This window comes from Crotalus tigris, unplaced genomic scaffold (genome assembly GCF_016545835.1).
Source record: "Crotalus tigris isolate CLP2741 ecotype Arizona unplaced genomic scaffold, ASM1654583v1 scf7180000020497.760770, whole genome shotgun sequence".
Lineage (NCBI taxonomy): Eukaryota > Metazoa > Chordata > Lepidosauria > Squamata > Viperidae > Crotalus > Crotalus tigris.
In genome coordinates this window covers 234,903-252,500 of record NW_024098046.1, presented here as the reverse complement: position 1 = coordinate 252,500, position 17,598 = coordinate 234,903, and the positions used below count along the sequence as shown (strand labels likewise).

The 17,598-nt window shown below is 47.4% G+C and overlaps 1 protein-coding gene across 1 annotated transcript in view; it reads left to right on the top strand.

Moving 5' to 3' along the window:
- TRARG1 (trafficking regulator of GLUT4 (SLC2A4) 1) overlaps positions 1–5,671 on the top strand; it is a 10,498-nt gene extending 4,827 nt beyond the window's left edge. Inside the window, exons 2-3 of the mRNA XM_039366967.1 lie at positions 3,116–3,245; positions 4,766–5,671. Coding sequence (XP_039222901.1) covers positions 3,116–3,245; positions 4,766–4,785 — 150 coding nt within the window. The 3' untranslated portion in view covers positions 4,786–5,671. The remainder of the gene's footprint in view (positions 1–3,115; positions 3,246–4,765) is intronic.
- The last annotated feature ends 11,927 nt before the right edge of the window (positions 5,672–17,598 follow it).

Here is a 17,598-nt window from a genome sequence, read left to right as displayed (position 1 = left end):
CCTAATTTTTAAACGGAACTTAAGGGACTCTGAATTTCAGCAGGGTGGAACTGATTGTTTCTGCCCACTCCAGATGTTGTAGCTTTGCCTTTAAGGCCAGATGTTATCTTTTTGGAAGGAAGCCCCATACAGTAAGGGGGCAAATCACTCTTTCAACCTTTCCACTGACGAGTGGGGCCTCCAATATTCAGCGGGATTGATTGATTGATTGATCACCTGAAGGCAGGACAAGAAGCAAGGGATGGAAACCAATCAAGGAGAGAAACAACTAAGAACTAAGGAGAGGGAGGGAGGGGGAAAGAAGGAGGGAGGGAGGGAAGGAAGGAAGGAAACTAATCAAGGAGAGAAGCAACCTGGAACTAAGGAGAAACTTCCTGACAGTGAGAACAATTAACCAGTGGAACTCCTTGCCTCCAGAAGCGGTGAATGCTCCAACACCGGAAGTTTCTAAGAAGAGACTGGACAGCCATTTGTCTGAAATGGTATGGGGGTCTCCTGCTTGAGCAGAGGAGGAGGAGGAGGAGAGTATCCTTGGTACTCTGAGCTTGGTTGTTTTCTTGCAGACATTTCATGACCCAACTAGGTAACATTATCACAGTAGCAAAGGAGTAGAGTTTCCTGAGAGGAAGAGGAGGAGGAGGAGAAGGAAGAGAATGAGGAGGAGGAGGAAGAGAAGGACAAGGTGGAGAAGGAGGAGGAGGAGGAGGAAGAGGAGGAAAAAGAGAAGGAGGAGGAAGAGAAGGAGGAGGAAGAGAAGGAGGAGGAAGAGGAGGAGGAGGAAGAGGACAAGGTGGAGGAGGAGGAGGAGAAGAAAGAGAAGGAGGAGGAGGAGGAGGAGAAGAAGGAGGAGAAGGAGGAGGAAGAGGAGGAGGAGAAAGAGAAGGAGAAGAGGAAGAGAAGGACAAGGTGGAGAAGGAGGAGGAGAAGAAGGAGGAGGAGGAAGAGAAAGAGAAGGAGGAGAAGGAGGAGGAAGAGAAGGACAAGGTGGAGAAGGAGGAGGAGGAGAAGAAGGAGGAGGAAGAGGAGGAGAAAGAGAAGAAGAAGAGGAAGAGAAGGACAAGGTGGAGAAGGAGGAGAAGGAGGAGGAGGAAGAGGAAGAGAAAGAGAAGGAGGAGAAGGAGGAGGAAGAGAAGGACAAGGTGGAGAAGGAGGAGGAGAAGAAGGAGAAGGAGGAGAAGGAGGAGGAAGAGGAGGAAGAGGAAGAGAAAAAGAAGGAGGAGAAGGAGGAGGAAGAGAAGGACAAGGTGGAGAAGGAGGAGGAGAAGGAGGAGGAGGAGGAGGAGGAGGAGGAAGAGAAGGACAAAGTGGAGAAGGAGGAGGAGAAGGAGGAGGAGGAGGAGGAAGAGAAGGACAAAGTGGAGAAGGAGGAGGAGGAGGAGAAGGAGGAGAAGGAGAACTGTAATGTCCCTGGCACTTTGAGGTTGGTTTTGTTCTTCCAGACCTTTCATGACCCAACTAGGTAACAAGAAAAGAGTGGGGTTTGCTGAGAGGAGGAGGAGGACACTCTAAAACAGTGGTTCTCAACCTGTGGGTCGGGACCCCATTTGGGGTCGAACGACCATTTCATGGGGGTCGCCAAACAAGGCTGTCCGCCATTTTTTCCCCCTTTTCTTTGGCCACGCCCCTGGCACTCGGTGATGTATAAGTGGTTGGGGGTCACCACAACATGGGAAACTGTATTATGGGGTCGCGGCATTAGAAAGGTTGAGAACCACTGGTCTAAGGCCTTAGCAGGCATAGTTTATGGGATATGGGGCAGTGTGGCCAGACAGTGACGTACAAACAGACAGCCTGGGACTCTGGCTCCATTGGGGGGCAGGCGTTCCGTGCCGGGGGTCCCTCTTAAGGGCCCCCCACCCTGCAAGGGGCAAATGGCTGTCCATGTGCCAAGAAGGCGGAACAGGACGTTTGTGGGTCAACAACAGATTTGCAGGAACAGATCGCAAGTGGTCACGGTCTGTGGGAAGGAAGGGCCTGGGGGGGGGGGCAGGAGGGAGAGCCTCAAAACTGGGCAGGGGTCCGCAAAGAGGCAGCTGAGCCCGGAGAAGGAAGAGGGACCTGACAAAGGCCTCAAAGGGGACCCTCCCTAGTTGGCTGGGGCTGCAAAGGTGGGGGGAAGGATGCACCGCCATTTTATTATCTAGCCTAGAACGAAGCAGAAATTGCCCGACAGTAAGAACAATTAACCTGTGGAACAGCTGGTCTCTAGAAGTTGTGGTTGCTCCATCACTGGAGTCTTTTAAGAAGGGAGTTAAGAGTCACTTGTCTGGAATGGCTGGCTATCGTCTCCTGCTTGAGCAGAGACTATCTATATCTCTATCTTCTTTCTTTCTTTCTTTCTTTCTTTCTTTCTTTCTTTCTTTCTTTTTCTTTCTTTCTTTCTTTCTTTCTTTCTTTCTTTCTCTATCATCTATCATCTTTCTCTTTCGTTCTTTCATCTCTCTTTCTCTATCCATCATCTATCTCTTTCTATCTATCTATCTATCTATCTATCTATCTATCTATCTATCTATCTCTTCTATCCTTTCTTTCTTTCTTTCTTTCTTTCTTTATGTCTCTATCATCTATCATCTATCTTTTCTTTCTTTCTTTCTTTTTCTTTTCTTTCTTTCTTTCTTTCATCTATCCATCCTCTATCTCTATCTATCTATCTATCTACCTGCTATCTTTTCTTGCTTTCTTTTCTTCTTTCATCTCTATATCTATCAACTTTCTTTCTTTCTTCTCTCTTTCTCTCTGTCGATCATCTATCATCTATCTGTTTTTCTTTCATCTATCCATCTATCATCTATCATCTATCTTTTCTTTCTTTCTTCTTTCATCTTCTCTCTCTATATATCTTTCTTTCTTTCTTTCTATCTATGTCTGTCTGTCTGTCTGTCTATCTACCTACTTACTTATCTATCTATCTATCTGTCCATCTATCTATCATCTGTCACAAGCACCCACTGCCCTCTCCCTCCCCCCCCCCAGGGAGACCTTGCAAGATTCTTTTAATGTAACCTTACAGGAAACAAAAGAACTGGCCCTCCTTGTCTGGCCTACCTCGCAAGGCTGGCCCAAACGTTCTTCCTTTCCCGAACTGCCCATTTCTCCTCTCTTCTCTTTCCCTCAGTCGAGGAACAGCAACCTCCAAGGGGACGTGGACGGAGCCCGCCGCCTGGGCCGTGTGGCCAGGTTCCTGAGTATCCTGTCCATCATGCTGGGATCGGCCATCATCATCATCTGTGCAGTAAATGCTGCAGGTAAGGAGACACCCCCCCACACCCCCCACACCCTGCTAGGCAGGCCCCACTTGGGTGGAGTGGCTGAGTTTGCATTCAATCAAAAGAGCCAGTTTGGCTTAATGGTTAAGGCACCAGGCTAGGAACTGTGAGTTCTAGTCCCACCTTATGCACGAAAGCTGCCTGCGTGACTGTAGACCAATCACCGGGAGACGGTGAATTCTAGTCCCACCTTATGCATAAAAGACAGTGGGGTGACTTTGGGCCAATCACCAGGAGACGGTGAGTTCTAGGCATGAAGGACAGCTGGGTGACTTTGAGCCAGTCCCTCAGAATAAGAATAGAATAGAAAATAGAATAGAATAGAATAGAATAGAATAGAATAGAATAGAATAGAATAATGAATGGAATGGAATGGAATAGAATAGAATTATGAAAGAATAGAATAGAATAGAATAGAATAGAATAGAATAGAATAGAATAGAATAGAATAATGAATGGAATGGAATAGAATAGAATTATGAAAGAATAGAATAGAATAGAATAGAATAGAATAGAATAGAATAGAATAGAATAGAATAGAATAGAATAATGAATGGAATGGAATGGAATGGAATAGAATAGAATTATGAAAGAATAGAATAGAATAGAATAGAATAGAATAGAATAGAATAATGAATGGAATGGAATGGAATAGAATAGAATTATGAAAGAATAGAATAGAATAGAATAGAATAGAATAGAATAGAGTATATAGAGTAGAGTAAAGTAGAATAGATTAGAGTCGAGTAGAACCGAGTAGAATAGAATAATGAATAGAATAGAATAAAATAGAATAGACCTTTGACCTTTGACCTTTAATATTTATAATTTTCAGACTTTGGGTAACCAAAATTTCCCTTATCTCACTTGATAACAAGATGATATTCAAATAGATAAAATATGTATTTTGGATATTATAATATGTACCAGGGTTTTGATTACATTTCCGATCCAGTTACTTCTCACGTCCCCGAAGGGAGGGATCTGCCAATGTAGGTTAGAGTTGGGGGCCACTTTTGTTTGGGACACCCCCCCCTCTTTGTATGGCTGGGATGTATGTCTGAACTATTGTATACAGGTAGCCCTCGGCTTACAACCATTCTTTTAGCGGCCGTTCCAAGTTACGACGACACTGATTTGTGACTGTTTTCCCACTTTGTCTCCCTGTGGTCACGTGATCAAAATTCGGATGCTCGGCAACTGACATGTACTTAGGACTGTTTGCAGTGTTCCGGGGTGTGTGTGTGTGTCACGCGATGCCCTTTGCCGATCTTCTGACCAGCAAAGTCAGTAGGGGAAAGCCGGATTGGCTTAACGACCAGGTGACTCTCTTTTACAACGGAAGGGATTCTCTTAGGGACGCTGGGGCAAAACTCATTTCACAGCGGTCTTGCTTAAGGACGGACATTCTGGGCTCCCTTGTGGTCGTGAGTTGAGGACTGCCTGTGTCTCCAACTGACCTTTTCTCTGACTTTCTCTGGCTTCCTTTCTTCCCTTAGGGCTGTTTAAACGAAACTAGCCTGGATGGAGGATCGCAAAACCAGATGTGCGCAGTTGGGTGGACACCTCTGCACGGCGATGTCAGTGGCAGATGCGGCTTTTTCAGCCAGAGAGCTGATGCGAGGCATGTGTGTGTGTGTTTATCCTTGCCTCGTCCAGTGGATTTTTGGAGCCCCACCATTGCATTTCTGGAGGGGACTGAGCAGACAAGGCTAGAGAGATTTTTTCCTGGTCCACCTTGCCTGGTTGGGGGCCTCATTTCAAGATAAGGATCCCCCCAACTGAAGAAGGGGGGTGTCTCAGGATGAGGTGGATCCCTTCTCAAGAGAAACAAGGGCTGATCCTTCTGTCCCGTGGCCCACGGTGTGGGGTTTTGTACCATTTTGGACCCCCTACTCGGTGGAAAAACCAGAGGAGAACTTCTGAACTTCAACACCACAGTTGAGATCCTTCAAAGCATGCAGGATGGACTTAATCTTTAAATCCTCCTCCGAGAGAGTCCACGGAGGATGGAAAACCCCGTCGAGAATGTTTGCATTTTAGAGAAATAAATAAAAAAACAAAGCCACCCAATCCACTTGCACGGCTGTAGGAAAACCCTTGGTGGGATAAAAGTTGGTTTTGCACCCAAATACAGGCTGGTGATTGCTGTTGATCAGCCTGGAAGCATCTGCATCCCTTTGCCTTCTGATGCCCTCAGGTTTTGTTTTTTTTTTGCCCCTCTTAAGTTCACCCTCTGCCCTTTGGGATATCAAATCATTGCACCCATAATTATCTGACGCAAAAAAGCTTGGCAATTTATTCAGGTGAGTGAGCTGCAGCCGAAGACGGCAGAGGTTGACGAAAGGCTGTTTTGCAGCAGCTCGAAAGATTTTAACCCCAATAAATTGTGCTTAGCCATGGTTGATATGGTCTATTTTGTGAAAACCGTCCCCAAATCTGGGCATCTGGGAAACGTATTACCCCTTCTGACGAGGCAAAGAGACCCCCCAAAAAGAGAGTCCGGGCTCGCTAATTTGGTATTTTAACAGGGAAAAAAAAGAAGAAGTTGGGAATTAAACCGTAACAGAATCCTTTACGATGTTAGCAAAACAGCTCTCTTTAAAAATTACACTGTGTATGCAGGTTTGATTGTTGTTTGAGAGTCAGATTCCCCGGAGCAGAAACACCCCTTTGGGGACCAATTACGATCCCTGTAAATCGAATTTATCTCGGCTTGGGGCGAGTAATTGCAGCTTCACACAGCTATAGTTTACCTACCAGCTGGGTAGCTTCGAAACGAATCCCAAGATGTTCCCCATGGCTAAACTCAGGTTTCCCTGTAATGTTTAATCATTTGGGCTGTTGCGTCCTTAGCACCCTGCTTGCTAGATTCTCACAGCCTCCTGATGTGAACTCCAAGGGTGGCCACTGCGTGGTCAGCCTCTGTGGATGGACCAGAGGATTCTGCACACTTTATAAAAATCTGGAGAGATGACATGAGAATGAGAACGGTGAAATAACCTCTGTTCTTTAAGGCTGCGCCCGTTTTGTAGAAGCAAAGAGTGTCCTGTTGGAGCGTACACCCCAATTTTTCAAAAGGTAGCATCAAAATGAGGGGTCCTTGGTGCTCTCTGAGCTTGGCTGTTTTCTTCCAGATGTTTCATGGCCCAAAGTAGGCAATAACAACAGTGCTACTGATGCTAGCACTGAGGATGCTATCCAGTTGGGTCATGAAATGTTGGCAAGAAAACCACCAAGCTCAGAGAGCACCAAGGATCCTACAGTTCTCCTCCTCCTCCTCCTCCTCCTCCTCCTCCTCCTCCTCCTCCTCCTCCTCGCAAACCCCCCTTCCTTCTAGCATTGATGATGTTACCTAGTTGGATCATGAAATGTCGGCAAGAAAACCACCAAGCTCAGAGAGCACCAAGGATCCTACAGTTGTTCTCCTCCTCCTCCTCCTCCTCTTCCTCCTCCTCCTCCTCCTCTTCCTCCTCCTCCTCCTCCTCCTCCTCCTCCTCCTCCCTTCTAGCACTGATGATGTTACTTAGTAGGGTCATGAAATGTCTCCAAGAAAACCACCAAGCTCAGAGAGCACCAAGGACCCCACAGTCGTTCTCCTCCTCCTCCTCCTCCTCCTCCTCCTCCTCCTCCTCCCTTCTAGCACTGATGATGTTACTTAGTAGGGTCATGAAATGTCTCCAAGAAAACCACCAAGCTCAGAGAGCACCAAGGACCCCACAGTCGTTCTCCTCCTCCTCCTCCTCCTCCTCCTCCTCCTCCTCCTCCTCCTCCTCCTCCTCTTCCCCTCCTCCTCCACTTCCTCCCATTCCTCCTCTTCAACCCCTCCTTCCTTCTAGCACTATGATGACACTTGATTGGGTAATGAAATATGTGCAAGAAAACCACGAGGTTCAGAGAACACCAAAGATGTCTCCTCCTCCTCCTCCTCCTCCTCCTCCTCCTCCTCCTCCTCTTCCTCCTCCTCCTCCTCCTCCTGTCCACAAATCCCACTCCCTTCAAGCACTGATCATCTTTGGGTCATGAAACATCTGCAAGGAAAGAACCCAGCTCAGAGAGCACCAAGGATGCTCCTTTATTGACAGCATCCGAATGTTCTTCCAAACCCTGAAGCTGATGGACAGGGACCCAGAGACAGTGCGCCATGAACGTAAATCAGTCGTTAACGATGAACAAATAGGCTGGGATTGCTGAAGATGAAGAAAGAAAGCAAACCGGATGGCAGGAAAAAAACAAAAGAAGAGAATTCAAAGAGAAGGAGGAAGAGGAGCAGAAGAAGAGAGGAACAGAAGAAAGAATTTCAGAGACGAGACAAGCGGCGCTATCACAACAACATCTGCAAAGGCGTTGAAGATGGCAACCATCGTTAGTGCTGATGTACGCAGCGCTGGATAATTAAGCCGTTTGTCTGAAACTGTCCAGGGTCTCCTGTTTGAGCAGGGGGCTGGACTAGAAGATCTCCAAGGTCCCTTCCAGCTCTATTTTGATTGATTCTTTGATTGATTGATCAATTGACTGATTGATTGAAATTGTCCAGGGTCTCCCGCATGAGCAGGGGGCTGGACTAGAAGACCTCCAAGGTCCCTTCCAGCTTTCTTTTGATTGATTGATTGATTGATTGATTGATCGATTGGCTGATTGATTGAAATTGTCCAGGGTCTCCCGCATGAGGAAAGGGCTGGACTAGAAGACCTCCAAGGTCCCTTCCAGCTCTATTTTGATTGATTGATTGATTGATTGACTGATTGATTGAAATTGTCCAGGGTCTCCCGCATGAGCAGGGGGCTGGACTAGAAGACCTCCAAGGTCCCTTCCAGCTCTATTTTGATTGATTGATTGATTGATTGATCGATTGGCTGATTGATTGAAATTGTCCAGGGACTCCTGCTTGAGCAGGGGGTTGGACTAGAAGACCTCCAAGGTCCCTTCCAGCTTTCTTTTGATTGATTGATTGATTGATTGATCGATTGGCTGATTGATTGAAATTGTCCAGGGTCTCCCGCATGAGGAAAGGGCTGGACTAGAAGACCTCCAAGGTCCCTTCCAGCTCTATTTTGATTGATTGATTGATTGATTGATCGATTGACTGATTGATTGAAATTGTCCAGGGTTTCTTGCTTGAGCAAGGGGCTGGACTAGAAGACCTTCAAGATCTCTTACAGCTCTATTTTGATTGATTGATTGATTGATTGACTGATTGATTGAAATGGTCCAGGGTCTCCCGCGTGAGCAGGGGGTTGGACTAGAAGACCTCCAAGGTCCCTTCCAATTCCGTTATTCTGCTGGAGAGAGGCGGGTGCCTTATAGTTGCTACCACTTGTATCCCACAGCCTTCCAAAGCTCCGAGTAGACCTTTTATGCTTATCCATTACACAGACGCCGAGAAGCCGGATTGAGCCGGCGGAAGAGAAGGCTTGCCACTTAATCCATTTGCGCGAGAGTGGATCACAACGGCTTTCGTGTCCAATAATACATTAGTAAGAAGTTTGCAGAAATCCCAGCCAATTCCTCCGTGCTGGCAACTCCTGCCTTTGGACGGGAGAAAGTCCAGCCTCTTCAGGAAAAATAATCCAGGAGTTTAACATTGATGAAATGGTGGACCCACTGGTCCGTAGGCTTGGGGCTGCTACACTTGCAGCATACTACGAGCTTACTACAGGTAGTAATGCATACTACAAGCTTACTACAGGTAGTCCTTGACTCACAACCGTTTGTGACTGTTCAAAGGCACTGAAAAAAGGGCACTGAAAAAAGTGACTTATCACCTTTTTTCACACTTAACGACCGTCGCAGCACCTCCGGGGTCACGCGATCAAAATTCAGACGCTCGGCCACCGACTCGTATTTATGACGGTCGCAGTGTCCCGGGGTCACGTGATCCTCTTTTATGACCTTTTATGACCAACAACCGGGTTAGCAACGGTGGCAAGGAAGGTTGTAAAAAGGGGGGCAAAGTCCACTTAGCCACCGTCTCGCTTAGCGACGGAAATTTCAGGCTGAATTGTGGTCGCAAGTTGAGGACTTGAATTCCAGATGCCGTTGGACCCTGGCTGACCGTTGGCTACATCCGATCAGACGCTTCTTCCTTCACTGCCACGACGTTGGGTGCAGGTCTTCCAAGATGCAACTATGCAGAAAAAAAACCATTTGAAAAATATTCTTCAGTATTAGCTGACATCCTATATTAGTCTACAGGAAGTCCTCAAGTTATGTTTACTACTGATTTCCGGCAAAGAATAATAATAAAAAAAAACCCATCCCGTAGCAAACAATGAGTTCGTTTTACGACTGCCGCGTTGGCTGAAAGACCTTTGCAAATAATAATAATAATAAATAAATAAATCACAATTTAATGTCACCTGATGATTTTACAACCGTCGTGGCCAGGCTCCCTTAATCGTCGTTAAGTCGAGGACTTCCTGGGATGCCGGCAGATCTCGGAAACTGAGCAAAGGCAGGCGACAGATAGGTCTGGAGCCCATTCAGAGGTTGAGGTGACCTTATATAGGATTATCCCAGCTGGGGTTTCGGGACGGTTTAAATTTTAATTTTTTTGGACCAGGAAATGCTGGGATCGTTTTTTTTTTTTTTTCCTAATGCTGGTTGCAAAACAATTTGCAGCTGGTTTGATATATTGCAAGGATTGGCCAACCTTGGCCACGTGAGGGCCTGTGGACAGCTGGTTGGGGGAATTCTGGGAATTGAAGTCCACAGAGTCTTAAAGGTTCTCCAGGTTGGATAACCCTGACACATTGCATCAAAGAGATGAGATGAATCTGATGTTAATTCATTAGCAGAGGCAGCCTCCACCCCTCCTTGCATCTTCCATTTGCTCAGGGTTCAAGCGTCATGCAAAGGATACGGTCCTTCTTGTTTGGAGATGTGGCGTGCATTTTCTTACCCCTTCTTGGGGATCTGGTCAGAAAAGTCAAGAGGGCTGCCATGAATATAGGAACTAAATAGATCTTTTTTCCTGCCTGAGCATGGGGGGGTGGTGGACTAGAAGACCTCCAAGGTCCCTTCCAGCTCTATTCGGATTGATCGATCGATTGATTGATTGATTGATTGAAATGGTCCAGGCTCTCCTGCTTGAGCAGGGGGCTGGACTAGAAGACCTCCAAGGTCCCTTCCAGCTCTATTCTGATGGATGGATTGATTGATTGATTGAAATGGTCTAGGGCAGTGGTTCTCAACCTGTGGGTCAGGACCCCATTTGGGGTCGAACGACCATTTCACGGGGGTCGCCAAACAACGCAGTCCGTCATTTTTCCCCCCTTTTCCTTAGCTGTGCTCCTCCCTTTTATTCTATTGGCTTTTGAAAGCCAATAGAATAGACTCTCTTGAATAGAGTCTAATTCTATTGGCTTTCCAAAGCCAATAGGAATTGTCCAGGCTGTCTCTGCCCTGCTGAGCCCGCCAAAAGTCCCATTCTGCAAACGGTGCTGCACCAGTTGAGTAGTCCTCGACTTACAACCGGTTGGGGGTCGCGGCATTAAAAAGGTTGAGAACCACTGGTTTAGGGTCTCCTGCTTGAGCAGGGGGTTGGACTAGATGACCTCCAAGGTCCCTTCCAACTTTGTTCTTCTATTTTTTAAAAAAAAATATGCCTCAGACACGGCATACACATAAACCACGGAACTGGGAGGGGCTTGATGGCCCTGCTGTGGGCGCCATCTCGACTTTTTTGACCTTACCCCCTTGCTTCTGGGGAACTGGGCCTGCAGCTTCCTCAAAACCTGCCAGCCATCCTTCACCTTTGCCCTTCAGGATGATTGATTGATAGGACGGGGTGGGGGTTTGTAAAGACCATAGAGACTTTCTTGGACACAAAACAGGCTTCGTCGTCTTTCCATTTCTGCAAGAGGCTGTAACTGTGTTTTGTTTTTATCTTTCTTGGCATGACGGGGGGGGGGGAATAAAATTAAAAAACAAAAAAAAATCCGCCAGGCGTGTTAAAGATTGATCTTTGCTGGAGTCTGCTGGGAGCGATCGGTGTCCATCCTGGGCCCAAGTAAAATAAAACGAACAAAAAATGCAAACACTCGTAAAATCCCCTTGCGGTAAGATGGGCAGCCTGTACATTTTTTTATAAACAGACGTTTCAAACGCCCAGCGACCTGATTTCTCACATTCTGGCTAGATTCTCAGACATCTTCTCTTTCATGGATGTCAGTGTGCATTTTAATTGATGTTGATGTGCATTTCTTTTGACATCGATGTGCATTTTCATTGACATCAATGTCCATTTTCATCTACCTATCTATCTATCTATCTATCTATCTATCTATCTATCATCTATTTATCTCTATCTTCCTTTCCTTCTATCTTCTATCATCTATCTTTTCTTTCTTTCTTTCTTTTCTTTCTTTCTCTTTCTTTCCTTCCTTCCATCCATCAATCCATCCTATCTATCTATCTATCTATCTATCTCTATCTTTCTTTCCTTTTCTTTCTTCCTTTCCTATCTTCTATCATCTATCTATCTATCTATCTATCTATCTATCTATCTATCTATCTATCTATCTCTATCTTCCTTTCCTTCTATCTTTTATCATCTATCTTTTCTTTCTTTCTTTCTTTCTTTCTTTCTTTCTTTCTTTCTTTCTTTTTCTTTCCTTCCTTCCATCCTATCTATCTATCTATCTATCTATCTATCTATCTATCTATATCTTCCTTTCCTTCTATCTTCTATCATCTATCTTTTCTTTCTTTCTTTCTTTCTTTCTTTCTTTCTTTCTTTCTTTCTTTCCTTCCTTCCTTCCTTCCTTCCTTCTTTCTTTCTTTCTTTCTTTCTTTCTTTCTTTCTTTCTCCTTCCTTCCTTCCTTCCTTCCTTCCTTCCTTCCTTCCTTCCATCCATCCATCCATCCATCCATCCATCCATCCATCTAGCTATGTATCTATCTATCTAAAACAAAGGGGGTGTATTTAAATGTCAGCAACCAAGCTCATGCACTGGGCCCAGGACACCGCTCTCAACTGGCTACATTCACACTTGACACCTATTCCCTCAAAGTTCAGCCACGTTGGCATCCATCCCTTTGCACCGGCAAGCAAGAATTTTTTTTTTTTTTTTTGCAGAAGACTCTGGAGATGGTGCTGGGTTGGGGCAAAAGCAGTGAGGATGGCATGGGTTGGGTTGGTAGCACCATTTGGCATTCCTCCCCCCCCCCGAAGCTAAGACCCCATCCGGATTCTTAGGCGGGGTTTGCAAATCACAGCTTGTAAATCTGGTCTCTGCGGTACTCTCAGAACTGGGCAGTTTTCTTGCAGACTGTCCGCGTATCCAAAGTCGTTCGTGACGTAAAGCAAAGAAGACCGGCACACGCTGACACCCACCAAGCTCTTTATTAAGCATGTGAGACAAAGTCAGCTCTGGGGCCTGATTCCCCTCCACCGCAATATATCGGCGTGCTCCACCCTGTAGCTCCGCCCCCCATCCCAAACCAGCATCCGTTTGAAATGGATATATGCTATGTCCGTTCCCTGCGCTGTCCCTTTTCCCGACGAAGCTCCGCCCCCACGCCCCGCTGTCCGTGCGCCCGGTCTGCGCCCCTGTTGCCCGCCGCTAAGCTCGCCCTGCTGGATTCCCTGGCGGCTGGGAGACAACCCCCGCCTCTCCCGCCGGGATGCATCCCCATTAGCACAAGGTGTTTCGCCCGTTGTTGGCCTTCCAGCGCCTCGCAAATGGCTCGTTGGAGCTCCCTCCGTTCTATCAGGTGCCGTTGACGTCTGTCGTGCTGTCCGTGGAGACGTTCGCGAGGGAGTTCGCCCGGGGCGGCGGTGGGGTGTGGCAGTGCACAGCTCAACTGTTTCTCGCCCCCGTGAGTTGACGTTCGTGCTCCCCCTGTCCCTGGTTGTATGGCAAGCCGTCGGGGCTTGACATGCGGCCCCCTCTACCACTTGTCCCCCTGGGGAGGAAAAGAAAGGGGTTGAGTACACAACATTACACTTGTTCCGCCCCGGCTTATCTGGGTGCCTCCGGTGGAATGTCCGAATCAGGTTGGGTGCCCTTATATCCTCCTCTCCCACCCAGGTCGCGTCTGATAGCGGGTAGCCCTTCCACCGAAGGAGGTATTGGGTTTTGCCATATCGCTTCCGTGAGTCTAGGACCTCCTGCACCTCGTAATGGGACCCGGATATCGGTCCTGGTACCCCGTCAGCATAGGGACTTCTATGTGTTGGTTTGAGTAGACTACTATGGAACACGGGGTGAACCTTGCCTAGAGAGGCGGGAAGCCGTAGCCGAACTGTAACTGGGTTAATCACTTTGAGGATCTGGAAAGGCCCTACATACTTCGGGCCTAGCTTCTTACATGGCACTTGCAGACGCAGATATTTGGTGGCTAAATACACCCAGTCTCCCACTTTGAACGGTTTATGCTCGGCCCGTTTTTTGTCGGCTTGGACCTTGGCAGCCGCTTCGGCCTTCCTTCGGGCTATCCTCACCCGGTCCCACAACTCTGGAAGTTTGGACGTCCATGTTTGAGGGGTCTGGCCGCTGGCCACCTCTGGTGACAATTCGGGCATGGGGTTAAACTCCATACCATACACTATTTTAAACGGGGTATACCCCGTACTGCTGTGGACGGTATTATTATATGCCACTTCAGCAAACGGCAACAAATCCACCCAATCCGTTTGCTGGAATGACACATAACTTCGGAGGTACCTTTCCACCATGGCGTTTGCCCTTTCCGCCGCCCCGTTAGTGCTCGGGTGATATGCTGAACTCAGCGCCTGTGAGGACCCTAGCGAACGAACGAACACCCTCCAGAATTCTGCGGTAAATTGCACCCCTCTATCTGACACTATTCTTCTAGGTACACCGTGAAGCCGATAGATGTGTTGAATAAACAACCGGGACAATCGTCGTGCTGATGGCAGGCCTCTGCAGGGGATGAAATGTGCCTGCTTGGAAAAGAGATCTACCACGGTCCATATCACACTGTAGCCCCGATTGCTGGGTAGTTCTACGATAAAATCCATGGCGATCTCTTCCCACGGCCGGGACGGATCGGCCACCGGTTGTAATAACCCCATAGGCTTCCCTACTCGGGGTTTTGCACTAGCGCACACGTGGCACCCTTTTACATATTGTTCCACATCTGCTTTTTGTTTGGGCCACCAGAATTGCCGCCGCACTAAGTGCAGGGTCTTTAAAAACCCAAAGTGGCCCGCTTGTTTAGCGTTGTGACACCTTCGAAGAACGGAGGGGCGTAGGCTCTCGGGCACATACATCCTATCCCCTTTCCACGCCACACCGTCCCGAGTAGTCAACCATTCGGAATGCTCATTTGCCCACGCATCAGACAGTAAGGCAGCCCTAATGTCCTCTACCCCGCTTACCAGAGACCTGTGAGTTACGGCCTCAACGGACTCACACCGATAAGGCGGCACCAGGGCCTGTATTACCTCCTCCCGTTTGCTACGGTACTGCGGCATCCGCGACAATGCGTCGGCCAAAAAGTTCTTTCCCCCCGGCACATACCTCAGTGTGAAGTTAAACCGGTTGAAGTATTGTGCCCATCGAACATGTTTGGGGGCCAGGCGTCTCGGGGTCTGTAGCGCCTCCAGATTCTTATGGTCTGTCCACACCTCAAAGGCCAGTTTGGCCCCTTCTAACAAATGCCGCCACGTTACCAGGGCCCAGCGTATCGCGAAGGCCTCCTTTTCCCAGACAGTCCAGCTACGTTCGGCCGTCGTAAATTTACGCGACGTATAGGCACATGGCTGCAATTCTCCCCCACTACCCTTCTGCAACAACACTGCCCCCACTGCGACATCGCTGGCGTCCACCTGGACCACAAAAGGGGCACTCTGGTCCGGGTGGCGTAACACGGGCTCCTTAGCAAATAATGTTTTCAGTGACTCAAACGCTTTCTGACAATTCACAGACCACTCTAGCCGTTGGCTCGGGCGGGGCCTTGCTGCGAGGTGTTTCGTCCGCAGTAGTTCCGTGAGAGGATGCACCACGGTTGCGAACGATGGAATGAACGGACGGTAGAAGTTTGCAAATCCGAGAAAACTTTGCAGCTGGCGTCTAGTTTGGGGTGCTTGCCATTCCTGTACGGCTCGCACCTTGCTCGGATCCATTTCCACCCCGCTCCCCGAGATGCGGTAGCCCAGGTAATCTAGTCGTTCCACAGGCCATATTTGGAATACTGCATCCAGTTTTGGTCACCACGATGTAAAAAAGATGTTGAGACTCTGGAAAGAGTGCAGAGAAGAGCAGCAAAGAGGATCAGGGGACTGGAGGCTAAAGCATATAAGGAACGGTGGCTGGAATTGGGTATGTCTAATTTAATGAAGAGAAGGACAAGGGGGGACAGGATAGCAGTTCTTCCAGTATCTCAGGGGCTGCCCCAAAGAAGAGGGAGTCAAGTTATTCTCCAGAGCACATGAAGGCAGGACAAGAAGCAATAGATGGAAACTAATCGAGGGGAGAAGCAACCTGGAACTATGGAGAAACTTCCTGACAGCGAGAACAATTAACCAGTGGAACAACCTGCCTCCAGAAGCGGTGAATGCTCCAACACTGGAAGTTTTTAAGAAGAGGCTGGACAGCCATTTGTCTGAAATGATATAGGGTTTCCTGCCTGAGCAGGGGGTTGGACTAGATGACCTCCAAGGTCCCTTCCAACATTATTATTATTATTGTTCTCACCGTTAGGAAACTTCTCCTTAGTTCCAGGTTGCTTCTCTCCTTGATGAGTTTCCATCCGTTGCTTCTTGTTCAGGTGCTTTGGAGAATAGCTTGACTCCCTCTTCTTTGGGGCAGCCCCTGAGATACTGGAAGACTTGCTATCATGTCCCCCCTGGACCTTCTCTTCATTAAACTGGACATACCCAATTCCAGCAACGTCCTTAGTATGTTTTAGCTCCCTAATCATCTTTGTTGCTCTTCTCTGCACTCTTTCCAGAGTCTCAACATCTTTTTGGTATTGTGGTGACGTTTGAAGGTTGTTCACAATTTGGAATATTTAAAGTGCTTTTCACACCTTCTCCCACCATCTATATAAATACATGCACCACACTAAAGAGGGTGTGCAGTCTAAACAAGGGCTATGTTTTCATAACACGGAATTGACCAGAATTAACTTCGATGAGGCATTTTGATGAGGGTACATTGCACACGCTGAGCAACCCACCTGAGGCACACTCGCTAAGTTTGTGCCCTTTGCTTCAAGGTGATGGGTTATCTTGCACATCTGGGTATGTCTGAATGCAGCAAGAGGAATACAAAACGATTTCAAAAGTCAGATTTGGATCTGTAGCTTGACCACTGACTTCCAGGGTGAGGAGGCCGAATTTGCATAGCTTGCAAAGAGAAAGAAGGTTGACCTGGATTAGCAAAGATGGACATCATCATCATCATAGTTGGAAGGGACCTTGGAGGTCATCTAGTCCAACCCCATGCTCAGGCAGGAAACCCTATACCATTTTCAGACAAATGGCTGTCCAGTCTCTTCTTAAAAACTTCCATTGTTGGAGCATTCACCACTTCTGGAGACAGGTGGTTCCACTGGTTAATTGTTCTCACTGTCAGGAAGTTTCTCCTTAGTTCCAGGTTGCTCCACTCCTTGATTAGTTTCCACCCGTTGCTTCTTGTCCTGCCTTCAGGTGCTTTGGAGAATAGCTTGATTCCCTCTTCTTTGGAGCAGCCCCTGAGATACTGGAACGCTACTATCATGTCCCCCCTCGTCCTTCTCTTCATTAAACTACACATACCCAATTCCAGCAGCCTTTCCTTATATGCTTTGGCCTCCAGTCCCCTAATCATTTTTGTTACTCTTCTCTGCACTCTTTCAGGCTGACAGGTCTGTAATTTCCTGGGTCCATTTTTCCCCCTTTTTTTGAAGATGGGAACTACATCAGCTCTTTTCCAGTCCTCTGGTAGTTCCCCAGTGCTCCAGGATCTTTGAAAAATATAGTTCAATGGTTCTGAGATCACATCTGTCAGTTCCTTGAGAACCCAGGGGTGTAATCCATCTGGTCCTGGTGATTTGAACTCGTCTAGGCTGGACAGGTGCTCACTTACCATTTTCTTGCCTATCTTAACTTGTATTTCTATTTTGGTTTTTATGGCACTATTCTTGGTAGGTTGGTCTGTTTTTTCCCTTTGTGTAAAGACAGATGCAAAAAACGAGTTAAATAGTTCTGCTTTCTCTCTGTTGCTTGTCACCTTCTTGCCACTTTCCCCCACTAATGGACCAATCGTTTCCTTCACTTTTTTCTTGTTTTTTACATGTTGAAAGAAGCTTTTTTTTTGTTATTTTTAACTTCGATCGCAAGCCTTAGTTCATTTTGAACCTTGGCTTTCCTCACTTCATC